This window comes from Vidua macroura, chromosome 3, assembly GCF_024509145.1.
Source record: "Vidua macroura isolate BioBank_ID:100142 chromosome 3, ASM2450914v1, whole genome shotgun sequence".
NCBI lineage: Eukaryota > Metazoa > Chordata > Aves > Passeriformes > Viduidae > Vidua > Vidua macroura.
In genome coordinates, this window is record NC_071573.1 from 27,631,765 (window position 1) to 27,645,914 (window position 14,150).

Consider the following 14,150-nt stretch of genomic DNA (forward strand, 5'->3'; position numbering starts at 1 on the left):
ATTTAGAGGTGACTCCAGAATTTACCTAGATTTGAGGATTAAAACAATTTTTAATTATTTTTTGGGGTGGTGTGGGTTGTGTTGTTTTATTTTTCCCCTGAATAACAGCCTATAATGTGAAGAATGCTCAGAAATCTCTTTAACCCTTGACCCAGAGGTGCCCAATCCCTATTGGCAGGTCAGTCTCCACCAGCCAAGGCGGCAGTGTGCTCCTGTTCCCGTGGCCATGTGCTGAGCCATGCAGGTGTGAGCATCTTCACTCTGCAGCCAATTCAGGGCTTGGCTGGCCTGGCAGAAAGCCACTGGGCATCTGCCCCCATCTGTGAGTCTGTGCATTAACTGTCCTAAGGTCAACACCAGCAAAATGGGCTTTAAAACCACCTTCGGTGTTGTTAAACCTACCCCAGCTGCTGGAAATGTGAGTGCTGCGTTTCTGTTTCTTTCATACATATTGAATCAGGGACTGGCTAAATGCTTTCATGCAGCAACTGATAAAAAGTACTGCAGTACAGAATAATTTCTGTAATAATTTTTAATACTCAGCCCATTATGAGCATTCATGGTGGAGGGAAACTCATCATGTAGTCTCCTGCCAGAGTACTCCAGTAAGAAATGAGGGACAAGGGATAACTCTAGTCCCTCTGGGATTCAAATATGTATGTCCTGGACTGCAGGACAATCCTAACCACTAGGATTGGAATCAGGACCAAAAATACTAAGCACCAAGTTAGGCAGTAATAACTACAGCCTCGGGCATTAGGTCTATACATGTGATCCCTTTGACCCATATACTCACTATTACTGAAGGCAGACCTATGTCTGAAAAATTCCTATCCGGGGCCCAGCCACACACACAAATATTCAATTAGTAAAAGCAGTTTTGTGGGATATTCATCCGCATGATGCATGAAAATCCCAAACTGTTTGTGAGGTTTTTTAACATGATGCAATTGGTTTTTATCAACAATGAAGTGTTCATGTGAGTGTACTTCACTACTTATGCTAACAGGGCTATATGTTCTCTAAACTATGCCAACAGTTGATTTAAAAATATTCAGGCAAAAGACAGAAAAACCTCACATAATTTATTTCTCATTTTTGATTACACACCAGGGTCTTTAAATTTATACTTTAACAGGCTTGAAAATGGTCTAATTGGAGTGAAGAGATGGCAAAAGGGTCACAAAGTAGATGCAGTGACCAATATGATATCCAAAGGCAGGAGCCTGACCACTGAGTGCTTTAGTTTCTCCAGAAGTTTCCAACTTGGTCAGTAATATACTCTCAGGCTGAGCTTTAAGCAGTAGTTGGATGAAATCTAATCCATACATCTGGAAACAGCCTGGGTATCACAGCGAATACGTGCAGAGGGGCTGTTCTTGTATTTGTGTCCCATGTGTTTGCTTTTATTTGATTTTGTATTTGGGTGGGAAAGGGAAAGAGGAAATTCTCTGACATTTTCACATGCCTTTTTTTTAAGTGACTCTGAGAAACAATTCAAACATCTTGTCTATTCAAAGGAAAGGTTGTAAAGGGACCTGACATCTTTCCTTTTCTCTCACAGAAAGTACTGTATTCCCTTCTCTAGAAACCACTACTGTAATTATCCTGCCTGCCAGCATCCTTGGAGGTAGATACCAAAGGCACAGGAATAAACTACAGATCTAGGCCTTCCTCTTTGCCGTGTCTTTGTGAACTGGTAGATAGCAAGAAATCATCTTCTGAGTACAAAATATTCTGGTTCTGCTCCTTTCCATTGTTCTGTGCTGCTGGAACAACTAAGATTCAGAGGTACCTCTTCAGTCTTACCCTTCTATTTCTGTGCTGATTTCAATCCAAAATTGTTTAAGCCCCCCCCCAAAAAACTACTACTGCTGCAAAGGATTTTATGGCCTGGCAAAATATCTGTATCTCTATCTTCCACAATCATGCGTAAAAGCTCGCAGCTCCTGAACCTCTTCAATGCTATGTAAACAGATGAATTAAAATAAAAACATTGGTGGTGATTAATTATGCCTGGATTAACAAAATGCCAGCCTTTGCTTATTGTTCTGGGAGTAAGGAGGAGAGGAACCAGCACCGCCCCACTAGAAGTGGCTCAGTCACTGCATGCAGTCATTGCAGTCTGCAAAAGAGAAGAGGAGGAGGAGGAGGAGGCTGAGGAACTGCCATTTTCTCTCTGACAGGAGGAATGATCAGAAGGGATGACTGGAGAAGCTTCATGAAGGAAAAAGGGGGTGTGCTGGGAGCAGCAGGCTTGGAGGTGAGGATGGGAAAGACAAGAAGACCTTAAGCAGAGCCTGAAGAGATGAGGGGTAAAGACACAGTGGAGACAGCCATACCTCCCCCTACATCAGGGCAGTCAGGCAGGCAGAGGGCAGCCACTTTTAAGCCATAAATCCCAAGACATTTAGTGACCTTCGTGTTTCCATTACTGCACACTATGCTTGTGTAGTATCATAATTACTGCAAATATTACCATAATGTTTCCTGAACATTTTGCCTCCTATAACACTGTGTGAGCCATGGCCACGGAGAATTGTGGCTTAGGAGTCACAGGCTTAGGAGCACAGACAGCACCCATCCCTGGCCTGTAAAATCGCTCCTGTCAAGTGTGATCCTCAGCAAAACCCTGGTTCCACATGCTGAGTGATTAGACCAGCGCTTCTGAAGGTGCTTCTTCCCTTCTGAGCAGGTTCTCATTTGATGTCAATTCATAGAGCTCCACAAACAAAGCCCATTCACACTGGGAGCCCACGCCCTGCATTAAAGTATTAGGTTATTGTTTATTAGGCTGACCAGATGTTATGTGCATGTGTGTGTGGTTTTCCATTTCAGACTATGGAAAAAAAAGAAGTAAAGGTAAGAATCCCAAGAGTGCCTACAAGCCACGGAAAGCTTGGATTGAACTACAAACGTGGGGATAAGGCAAGGCAGTGTGATTCACTGAGAGGGGAGAGCCTTGGGGTGTCTCCTGGATGCTGCAAGATCAGAGGTAAGTCACTTCCCATGTGGATGTGGACTTCCCAATTCCCACCTGGGGTGCGACACCTTCCAGTTCCCCTTGGGTATAAAACCCCACCTACTCCTCTGGGGTTCCAATGCTGGAGACACAGGGCAGTTCTAGTGTAATATAAATCATCAAATGAAAGAGGGGATTTAAAAATAATTTCTTTTGTTGCTGGTACTTCAAAATACTTTACAAGCCATATCAAGAGGATTTAAAAAAATCTTTCTTTATGAGTTGCTTTCTTTTCCTGAATAGTATCCTTGGAAATGACCCACTGGGTAAAAACAAAACAATACTAAATCCCTGTGAAAACCAGCCTTTTGAGTTTCTATGAATGTCATTACCTTCAAAAGCCTGCGCTGTGTTTGGGTGGTACTGTGGAGACAGAACAGTTGGGCTGAGGACTGGCAGCACTGAGGCTACAGAAGGTACCATGGATCCTCATGCCGAGTGCCATGAGTACATTTGTCTGCGTAGCAGGCTCAAACACAGATCTTGCAGTGTAAGCCCAGGCCTGTGCCAGCTCAAGGTGCTACAGTTCACATCAGCACAGCTCAGCTAAGAGGCAGCCACACAGAAATCAGTGGGAAGAAGCCGCCTCAGAGTAAACAACTCCTCTAAACAACTCACCCAGTTGTCCACGTAGCTGCTTGTGCCTTTACCCCTTATTTTATGCACCAGATAAAGTGACCACTATGTTCACATAGATATTTGCACCCCAGCTGTGCTGGCAGGTTTTGTTTTTCCAGATGCCAGACACCACTCAGAAGCTTACATCCTCAGACTAAGTGGACTTCAGGTTTGTTACCATGTCATGCTCGTCAGACCGAACACATAATTTTTAAAATGTCTATGAGAGGTGACCTCCAGAGTTTTGGCATGTCCTTAGAGAATGATCAGCCATGGAAACTCACAATGCTTTTTTTAAACAATTACTGGAGGAGCTTGTGAAGATACTACTCAGAGACTGGTAGAGAGGCCATGTGGGAGCTCACTCTTCCCTCCTAGCATAACTAGGGGAGCTGAACAGCAACAGCTGAACAGCTGAAAAGAGTCAAAAAGTACTTGAGATGCTTGGAAATATCTGCCTGTCCTCTGACAACCTACCCTCAGCTTTGTTGAGACACGCCCATGTGCCAGAAGGAGCAAGAGAGTTGCTGTAGGTTTTGAAGGCACTTCCCAAGCTGCCCTCATATTTCTGCATATGGTCCTGCCATTTTATTAAATTCTTCTGGAGCTGCTCCTGACCTAAGCTAAGTACTTTTCTATTGACATCAACTTTTGCCACTTCACTATTCACCCCCAGGTTATTAATAAAGCATTAAATAATATTGGTCTGAGTCTCACTCTCTAGGGCACCTCATTATTAATCTCTTTCCCTACTAGAATTGGCCATTTATTCCACACCCATTTATAACTAGATTTTAATCCATGACAGGACTTTACCTCTCACTTCGTGGTTACCAAGTTTCCTTAACGGTTTCTTGTATGGGTGTTTATCAAAAGGCTTTTGAATGTCCAAATAAATTATTTTCTCTGGTTGTTCTTTACTCACTATTTTATTAACTCTTAAAAGTGTAAAAGGTCTGACTGGTAAGATTTATTCTTATAGCAGCTATGTTTCTTTTTCTCTTTTGCCTGAGACTTGATATTTCCCTGCAGGTTGTAAAATATTTAAAAGAGTGACCCTCTAAATCTAGTGGCTTGAAGCAGCACCAGATGTGTTGTCAATGTTTAATTAAAAAAAAAAAAAGTGAATGTAATATACTGCTGACTTTTGCAACTACTTCCTTGTAATGAAGTTAAGCTAATAATGTAAAATTTCCATGAGCTGGTCTGTCTGTGTAAATATTTACAGGGTCTTTATCGCTGCAGTACCAGATTTCCACATACATTGACGCAGTTATCCTTATAACACCTCTCTGATACAGGGAAGCAACACCTCTCTGATACAGGGAAGCATTAATCCCAACTGCCTGAAGAATCAGGACACACTGACATCTGGCACATAAAACCCAAACTGCTGTGCTTTGAGAATAACAGGTTAGGAGATAAAACACTTTCTCCCACTTACAGATGCTGTATTCATGAAAAATGCAAGAATCATCACAATTCACAAATGTAATGAAAAAGGCTCAGTACCCCAGCGTCTCTTCCCAAGCTCTCTAAACTCCAAAGTACATTTTGCCCTTTGGAAAAATGCAGAGCACTGCAGGTAAAATCCAAGCTTTTCTTTTTTTGCAGGCTATCTGAGCTTGTAGGTTTTTGCTGGCTCTGCTAGTGACCATTTATTTTGGACTCATACCACATATCCAGCATTTCATTATGCATTTTTGCTCCAGCCAGAACTAATACAATTGGCTGCATCTCAGCTTGCTTCAAATATACAAGGGAGTGGGTTTCCTCAGAGAAAAGAAAGAACATCAGAAAAAGAGATCCTGTTTAAAGTAAAAAACACTATAGAGATTGTAAGAAAACTTTAAAAAGGCTACAAAATGTACATGTGTAAGGGTCCACTGTTGGCCCCACATCCCTGAGGAAAGAGAGGATTTCCACCTTGCCCTGAAAGCTGACAAGTCCTTGGCAAAGCAGGGAATGAAGGAGAGGTTGGCCATGGAAGACCTCTCAGCGAAAAGGCATGCAGTCCATAGACTCTGTTTTCAAGAGACTTCTGGCCTCATGTCTGAGGATGGACTTTGCAAGAAATTCTTCTTCCACATAAGCAGCCAGAATAGATGGCCAGGAATTCAAAAGGTTATGATGTAATCTAAAACTTAAAATTAATTCCTTAAGTGTCAAAGAGGAATCATGTGAGCACAGGACAGTTCAGAACAGAAACTTCCTCAGCAGAAACTTTGAATTATGCCAGCTGCAAGCTTCCATTTGTGGTTTTTTAAGTGAGATCTTGAAGCTACCTATGCTTGAAAATGTGGGACTTCTTTTTAAGGCCTGGAGTCTAAATCCCTTGAGACCAACAGTGGGACTCACTTGAAGATGCCTGCTGGTGAGAGTAAAACAGGGATAATGGAGCTCAGCATAGCAAATTTCTTTGACTCTATAGGGAAGTAATGCCCAAGCAGTTTGGGCTGGGAGCAGGAGGGCACAGGAGCTTGGGCATTTGAGGTGGCTTCTGGTTGGGTTTGGAGGCAACTCCTAATTGTCTTTCCCATCATCCATTCCTGAAACACAAGCTTTGCCTGCAGGATGGCCATGGCTCCTGCAGCAACAAAATTATTTCCCCAAGGAGCAGCCAATGTATTGCCACGATTTTAATCTTATTTAGTGTGGTAGCATGGTTTTAATTTTTCCGTGTTTGATCTCTCAGCTCAAGGAATATTGATAGAAATAGGGGCTGTGATGATTAAATAAAGAGCAGCTTGTTGCATATGAAAAAATACCCCTCAGTCCTCACTTTCTCCGCGGTGATTCAGCTTTTCCAACAGCGCTGCCGAGATAAAAGGCTCGCATGTGAGCACAAGTGTTAGCAAGGGCTGTAATGCTTTCAGCGCAGCCTCTTGCAGAAGGGCCTTGGCTGCGGGAGCAGATCCCGCCTGCTTCCAAACCTCCTCCCGCGGCGGGGAGGCGCTGGGCATGCAACAAAGGCTGCTGCCCTTTCTCACGCCAGCACGGGCTGATGGCCGCGGCTCGCTGTTGGCTTCAGGGAGCTCTACTGATGCACCCGTGTCGGTCTCCCTGGCCGGCGGATGGAGGAGGCGAATAGCCCCTCCCCGCGCAGCCGGGCCGAGCCGGGCCGTGCCCCCGCGGGCCCGGCTGCCTCGGCATCACCCCGGCACCGCCGCCCTAATCAGTGGCAGGCCCCAGGCGCGGGGTAATTAGAAACATCGAAGGGGCTTTCTATCTTTTGAAATCTGTCTCTCAACATCAAAGTGCTCCGCGCAAGTCGTCCTCCAGAGGCCGGCTCCCATATCTAAATGAGTGATGCATTTCATGGTATCTGTCGGGAAGGATATAATGAAGAAAACCGGCTTTTAGACGGAACATGATGTGAAAAACAGGTGGCCCGCTGTTGCGGAGCATCTGTTTTGCAGTCCAGTTGTGTTCCTGTAACCTGCGCAAACACGGTGGGTGCGCAACCTCCGCGGGCACGCAACCTCCGGGGCGCTCGAGGATGCTCACGGGAGAACCCCCGTGTCGCTGCGGTTCGTCCTTCTCCCGGCCTGCAAGAAAAGCGGGCACTGCCCCCGCCTCGGGGAGATGTGCACCTCCTCCAAACACGCAGGGTTGCGGGTACCATGCGAGGTGCATGGCAAAGCAAGATCTCCTCTCCGCGCTGGCCCTGCCGGGGCCTTCAGCTGCCGCCTGGGCTTCAGCATCCCCAAGACCACACTCCGCTCTCGTGGCGGGCACGGCCCCTCGGGGAAGCCGGCTTCTCGCTCCATGAGCCCGCTAGCCTCGGGTCACCCCCGGTCTGGCCTGTAAACAATATTCCGCTGAGCTCACACCGCTCGCTGGTAACGATCCCAGGGCCGCCCCCTCTATGGGCTTGCACAACCGCTCCGACTGAGCGCGGCTATATTCTGACTCTTATCTGTGCAATAATAAAAAGTGTTGGCTCCTATCAACCACGCCGTAACCGAGCGTGCAGGTTTCAAAGGCACGGACAAATCGCCGTGATTTCCCCGGAGGACGCGCAGGACGGGGGGCGGCGGGAAGAGCGCACCGCTGGCCCCTCCGCGCTGGCTTGGCCTGCAGCGCTGGGTATGGGCTGACCGGCTGGATAATAATGCACCGAGTCTCTCCAGGAGCCCTCTGCCCTGCCAGGGGCCGGCGGAGGAAGGGCTCGGCTGCGGGGGAGGTCCGGTGCGTTCAGATCTCCCGCACCTACCGCGGGAAGGCAACCCGAGCTTCCCGTCGCCTGCGGAGGCTGGGAAGGGATCCCGTTCAAAACAGGGAGGGCTGCAGGTGTCACAACATCTTTGGAAATGCATTTCCTACCGTTATGAACGCCTTTACTTTGGAAAGAAACCCGTAAAAATGGCCTGCTACCCGTCCTCTACACCCATGAACATCCCACTTATCGCAGCAGGAATGGGCTGCCTCTGGAGGGTAAAACGCTGCTCCCCAAGAAACGATGAAGGAAAGGAAAAAAAAACCCCAAACGCCAAAAAGAAACAAAAGAAGACCCGAACCCCCAACCAGCCAAAAACCCCACCCCATCAATAAAAGCTTCCCCCCGGGCCGTGGTCCCCTCACCGCGGGGAGGGCAGGTGGCACCGCCCCGGCGGGCGGAGCGAGTACCGCGGGACACCGCGTAGCGAGATGCGGAGCGGCGCGCCCGCGGAGGCTGGGCTGGGCGCCCGGGAGCCTTCTGTCACTCCGGGGGCAGATAGCCCCCCCTTCCTACAGTTGTTATTTTTATTATAATTGGTGATTACGCTCCCTCCGTCACTTTTCTGCGGTGGTTGGTGCCAGGCTCGGGAGTCCTGCGGGGATGGGGCGCCTGGTCCGGCAGCAGTCCGAGCCTTTGCCCGTCCCGTGTGTGGGGCCGCGGGTGGGCCGTGCTCCCGGTGACTGCGGAGGGCTCTCGGGAAGCGGCGACAGAAAGACTCCGAGGCTGCTGGGGGAGACGGTCGGTCTCCACATCCCCTGCCGAGGCTGCCTCCTCCCGGTCTTGCCACTGCCTCCGGTCCCCGGGCGTTTCCTCGCGGGTCTGGGCGCCGGGAGGGGACGGGCGGGGTCTGAGGGCTGAGTTTTCCCGAGCTCCGTTTTTTGTCAGTGCTTGCTGGTTTGGGTTTTTTTTGGTTTTTTTTTTTTTTGTTTTTTTTTTTTTTTTTTTTTTTTTTGGTGTTGCTTTTTTCCCCTACGGTTTCTCCGATGTGTATTACCGAAATGTCTCGTCCCTTTCCCTTATTGGAAATATTTCCCACTTCTATTGTGGTGAACTTTGCCTCGCCTGACTCTTTACGGCTTTTCTCTCGTTGATGGTCTCTCCTTTGTGGAAGTTTCGCGGGCTGATTGTATTTGTTAATTAGTTGCTAACAGCGTCGTAATGTGGGCTTGATGGATAACCATGTCATTAGCGCTCACCCCTGCAATTCACATTTCCAACGGGGCAGGGGCTACCCCCTGCCGAGCCCGTGATTTGTGGCTGTTCTTTCCCGTGGGTGACACACAGCCCCATCCCCTCTCTGCTCTCCTCCGCGCTGTGCCGCGGCTGGAGGGGGCGCGACCGCTGCAATTTTCACTCCGAATGACGAACCCACAGCTCCGGGCTGCAGCCGCCTCCTTTCGCTTTATTTTGGTGTGGAAAAGACATGGAACCCCTCTCCTTTGTGTGGCTCTGTGGTGCTATGTGGGTGCTCGTACAACACACCCCCCAAACCCCTTGGCTGCCGTGTGGGGGGATGAGGGCATGCCGCCCAAACAGCGGCCGGCGCGACGTTCCCCGGGCTGCGCGGCCACGCGTGGGAAGAGCTACAGCCACGCAGCTCCCTCCCCGCCCGGCGGCAGCGCCCAGGGCCCGCCCTGCCCGGTAGCGCCCGTCGGGGGGGCCCGCCCGCCCGTCCCGCCCCTCTCCGCGGCTTCTCCGCCGGGGGGCTCGGCCGAGCTTGGGAGATGTAGTCCCGGCTCCCGGGCTCGCCGGCGGCCGGCGAGGCTTCTGCGGGGGACTACGTTTCCCAGGCCCCCCTGCTGCTCGGCCGGGCCGCGGGAAGGGCCGGGCTGTCAATCAGCGCGCGTCGGCGGGGGCAGCGGGACGGGGATCCCCCCGCCCGCCCCGTGTCCCGCTAATAATAAGTGCTTCAGAGCCTTAAAAGCAGGGAGGCAAGTGTCATGCGGGCGCGTCGTAAGGGGCTGAACTCCGGCTGAGCGCCCGGGGCCGTTTTGCCGGCGGTATAGCCGGGAGGGAAAAAAAGGGGGAGAAAAAAAGGAGAAAAAAAAAAAAAAAAAAAGCCTCGGAGCTGGTTCCCGGGGAAGGGGCGAGAGCAGAGAAGCCCGAAAGGCTGGACAAGCCGTCAGCGAAGTGGCGATGAGGCGCAGGAAGACGGCGGTGGCGGTCGGCTGCTGCCTCGCCTTCCTCCTGGGCACCCTGCTCAACCTCCTCTTCATCCCCGGCTCCGAGCACCCGCCGCCGCCCCGCGAGGAGCTGCCCCCCTCCCCGCCCGGCGCCCCCCTCTACCCGCCGGAGGAGGAGATCGGCGGCGGCCAGGCCGCCCTGGCGCGGCAGATCCGCGAGCGCTACGAGGAGGTGCTGCGCTACCGGCAGCACCGGGCAGCGGCGGCGGCGGCGGGGCGGCGGCCGCTGCGGCCGCGGGAGCGGCGCCTGATGGACCTGGCGCCGCCGCGCACCTCGGCGGAGCAGCCGGGGCCGCGGGGCCGAGCGGCGGCGGGGCCGTGGGCCGGCGCCTCGGCCGAACTCTCGCTGGAGCCGCCGCTGCTGGGCTGCCGCGACATCCGCGATGTCAGCGGCGTGCAGTACCTGGGCTCGGGCTACACCAAGGCGGTCTACAAGGCGGTCCTCAACCGCACGCTAGCCGTGGCCCTGAAGGCGGTGGACTTCGGCGGGCACGACATCGCCCACTGCGTGCGGCAGTTCTCCGCCCTGGGGGACTGCTACCGCCTAGCCGCCTACAAGATCGTCAAAGAGATGATCCTGCTGCAGCGGCTGCGCCACGCCAACGTCCTGCAGGTACGCGGGTCCGGCCGCGGGGTTCCGCCGGGGCGGGTGGGTCGCGCTGCTTTTCCCCGGCGCTCTCAGTTCCACCGCCGGCAACCTGTCGGAGGTACCGCCGCCAGTCCCGGCGTGCGCGGGGAGCGGGCCGGGACCGTGCCGGGGAGCTCCCGAGAGTTCGCACACACATCTCCGTCCTCTGTTCCGTGGGCAGCCGCACCCTTTCGGCGGTCGCGGTCGCCGAGGCAGATGTCCGTGTCCCCGGCACGGCTGCTCCGTACCTCCCGTCCCCATCGCGTGTCCGCGGGAAGGCGCGTCGATGGGCGCTTTCCGCTGGCAGCGGCGGTGCTCACCCTGCGGCGACAAGTGAATCGCCCCGGAGGGGCGCGCCGGGCCCCAGGCAACGCCGGGATGCGGTGCGGGATGCGGTGCGGGATGCGGCGCGTTCCCCCTCCCGCCCGGCATGCCCCCGCGGCGGCCGGCCCTGCGCTCTGATCCCGCTTCCTCGGGATCGAATACTGACGTGAGGAAAGGGGCCAGGGGGAGGCTGAGGAAGGACTTGGAAATCCACAAACACCCCCCGAATGCGGGAAATAAAGGCCGGCTAGAATGCAAGCGCCGCTGGCTCCGGTACCCTCGGAGAGAAGGCAGCGGTGCGATCACCTCTGGCAGACTCTGTTGGGGCTCCCGGCGGGCTCAGCTGGATCCGCGCAGACCTGGCACACGGGTCAGCCCAGGGGGCTCACCCAGGACAGGCCGGGTGGGAGTCCTGCTGGCCGGTGCGCCGGCACCGCGGCACTTGCCAGAAGGGGCTGCATTGTAGGGCTGTTACACATCAGCATGAATCTCAGCGGGTCCATTTGGATGTAAATGCTGGTATGGAAATTCCTATTGCGTTTCGCATAGCATGAGCGTTGCAGTAGAATAAAAAATGAACGTTAGACCAGACGGTCTCACAGTAGGTGCTTTTTGAACTGAATCGGGTAAAGGAGTTTTGTGTTTCTTCTTCAGCAGCTGCAGCAGGAGTACCAGCTCCCCCACGAGAACTTTAGATCCCAGCGATCAAAGCTCTCGAGTTTCATATACCGTTCAAAGAAAGGCTAGTCATGATTTATCCATGACAAGAAAATTCCTTCCTTCCTTCCTTCCTTCCTTCCTTCCTTCCTTCCTTCCTTCCTTCCTTCCTTCCTTCCTTCCTTCCTTCCTTCCTTCCTTCCTTCCTTCCTTCCTTCCTTCCTTCCTTCCTTCCTTCCTTCCTTCCTTCCTTCCTTCCTTCCTTCCTTCCTTCCTTCCTTCCTTCCTTCCTTCCTTCCTTCCTTCCTTCCTTCCTTCCTTCCTTCCTTCCTTCCTTCCTTCCCTCCTTCCCTCCTTCCCTCCTTCCCTCCTTCCCTCCTTCCCTCCTTCCCTCCTATATTGTATAGGGAGAACAGCATCTTGCAAACTACAAAAGCCTGTGCTCCTAGGGAGGATATTAGTTGCTCCTCTTAAGCTGTGATGAATTTTGTTTGGAAAAGCCATCCTTGGGTGCAGCCATCGTTACTGGTTGCTCTGAGAAGATTTTGTTTCCCCCCCAAGATTGGTTTTGTTTTGTTGGTTTTTTTTCCTCAGTGTAAGCGAATTGGCCAGCGCGTGTTTTTAAAAGTTGAGTCATTTTGGTAGGCACTAGCATTTCTTTCCCGTTTTACTCATGCGTAGTTTTCTTCTCTGGAAGAATTACTTTGACATTAATTTGGAGCCGTCCTTCTCATGGAAAGGAAGTGCGGTGTGCTGTCTGTCCCCGCAGGTGTGGGCGGGGGGTCTTCTGGCAGCGCTGCCGAAGTTGCCCGGCGCCCCACTTCCCCCCACAGCAAACCTTGGAGAAGCCGCAGGAATTCACTTTTCCGTTTCGGGATGATGTGGAGAAGCCCCAGTAATTCACTTCTCCGGGCTGGGATGTCAGGTGGACTCTGAAGGAGGGAAGCGCAGGCGAGATGCACAGTGTCCCATGGCGGGGGGGCCGGGGCAGGAGGAGCTGGAGAATGAGCAGGCAGTTCACCAGCGCCAGGAGAAAAACGCCCAGCCTCCGTGCTGGGAAAATGCTCTCAGGGGCAAAAATCCCATCTGTTAGTTAGGGCTTCATATTTACATGCCACCCCATTTAAAAATATATTAGACTTAAAGCAGAAACATGTTTTCAGATTCGTTCCGATTTTGTCATTGTGTTTCTTTTTGCCTGTCCTCCTGCTGCATCAGCCCAGCGGTGCTGCCAGGCCGGGAGGAGAACCCCGCGCCCCCGGACGTCCCCTCCTTTGTTGTTTAATGCACCGCGTTGTGGGGGCGCACGGGGCCAGGGTGCTGCGGCCTGAGTCAGGGCCAAATGTGTGAGGCACCTTGAAAGTCTCCTTGAAAGGAGACGGTAAATATCGACCTGACAGGCGCTATCTGGACACTGTTGGGACAGCGCTGTGAGCCAGGAGCAAGTCTCCGGTGTCATGCAGGAGTCGTGGAACCGATGTGGAAAACGGGGCACCAGGGAACAACATGAAATATATTGGTTATGCCTCTGCTAAAATTTCACACAGGACAGGATCGGCTGACTTAATGATTTTTAACTTGTTTTCGACAAAAGCCGGCCCCGGGCTTAGAATTCACTGTCCAGGGTTTGCTGCCGAGGCAGAGGAATCAGTTCAAAAGCCAGCGTCTGCTCCTTCCTCTGGCTTTTGACAGGCGCTTCAGCTCCCGTTGAAGCAGGAGGAGCGCACTGGCTACAGACGCCAAAGGCACGATGCCACATCTTCTAGGTCAGCGAGGGCCGGGAGCTTCCCTGCCTTTGCTTCTTATGTCTATTTTGCTCCTTTCCCCCCCTCCCCGGTGGTTCCCGGCATACCCAAATACGAGCCGGCTGCTATAAATAGAGGAAGGACGTGCCACCCTCGTGTCACCCTGCCGTGCCAGGGGAGGGCAGGGCCGGCGGGCAGCCCCGGCTGAGGCGGGGGGGGGAGCCGGGAGGGACGGGGCAGGGCGGCGGCACTCACCGGGGCGCTCCTTGGCCACCGCCCGGGGCTGGAGGCCAAGCGGGGCCGCTTGAGGAGAGCGGGAGCTCTTCCTCCGCCTCCCCACGCCGCGGGCGTGGGAGGGAGCGACCCCGGGGAGGCGTCCACGCAGGCGGCCGGCAGCCGCCCTGCCTCAGCTGGAACCCTCCCGGCCGCTCCCGGGTGTCCCTGGCCCCGGTCAGGGACTGGCGGCGGTGGGTGCGTTCATGAGTTTCTTTTGCTGAAAATAAAGTTTCGTGTCGGTTCAGTCCTAGGAAAGGGGGTTTTCCTGTAAATCTCTGGCAGCTGACAGCCTGAAGTGTAGTTTGTAAGATAACAGGCTTGTTCTTTACTGTCTCAGCAGTTCTCATTCTGGCCTGTCTCTTGTCAAAATCAGCTTTTTTTTTTTTTTTTTTTTTTTTTTTTTTTTTTAAAGCCATCCTTTTAAAAAGGCTTGATTGTTGTACGATGTATGATAGAGGGGAAAAGAGCTCTTTCC

At 52.6% G+C, this 14,150-nt stretch overlaps 1 protein-coding gene across 2 annotated transcripts in view; it reads left to right on the forward strand.

Annotated features, from left to right (window-relative positions):
* The first annotated feature begins 9,283 nt into the window (after window positions 1-9,283).
* PKDCC (protein kinase domain containing, cytoplasmic) overlaps window positions 9,284-14,150 on the forward strand; it is a 36,462-nt gene continuing 31,595 nt past the window's right edge. Inside the window, exon 1 of one of the 2 annotated variants that reach the window (XM_053974540.1) lies at window positions 9,284-10,658. In XM_053974540.1, coding sequence (XP_053830515.1) covers window positions 9,999-10,658 — 660 coding nt within the window. In that variant the 5' untranslated portion in view covers window positions 9,284-9,998. The remainder of the gene's footprint in view (window positions 10,659-14,150) is intronic. The other variant, XM_053974539.1, reaches the window with a different exon arrangement.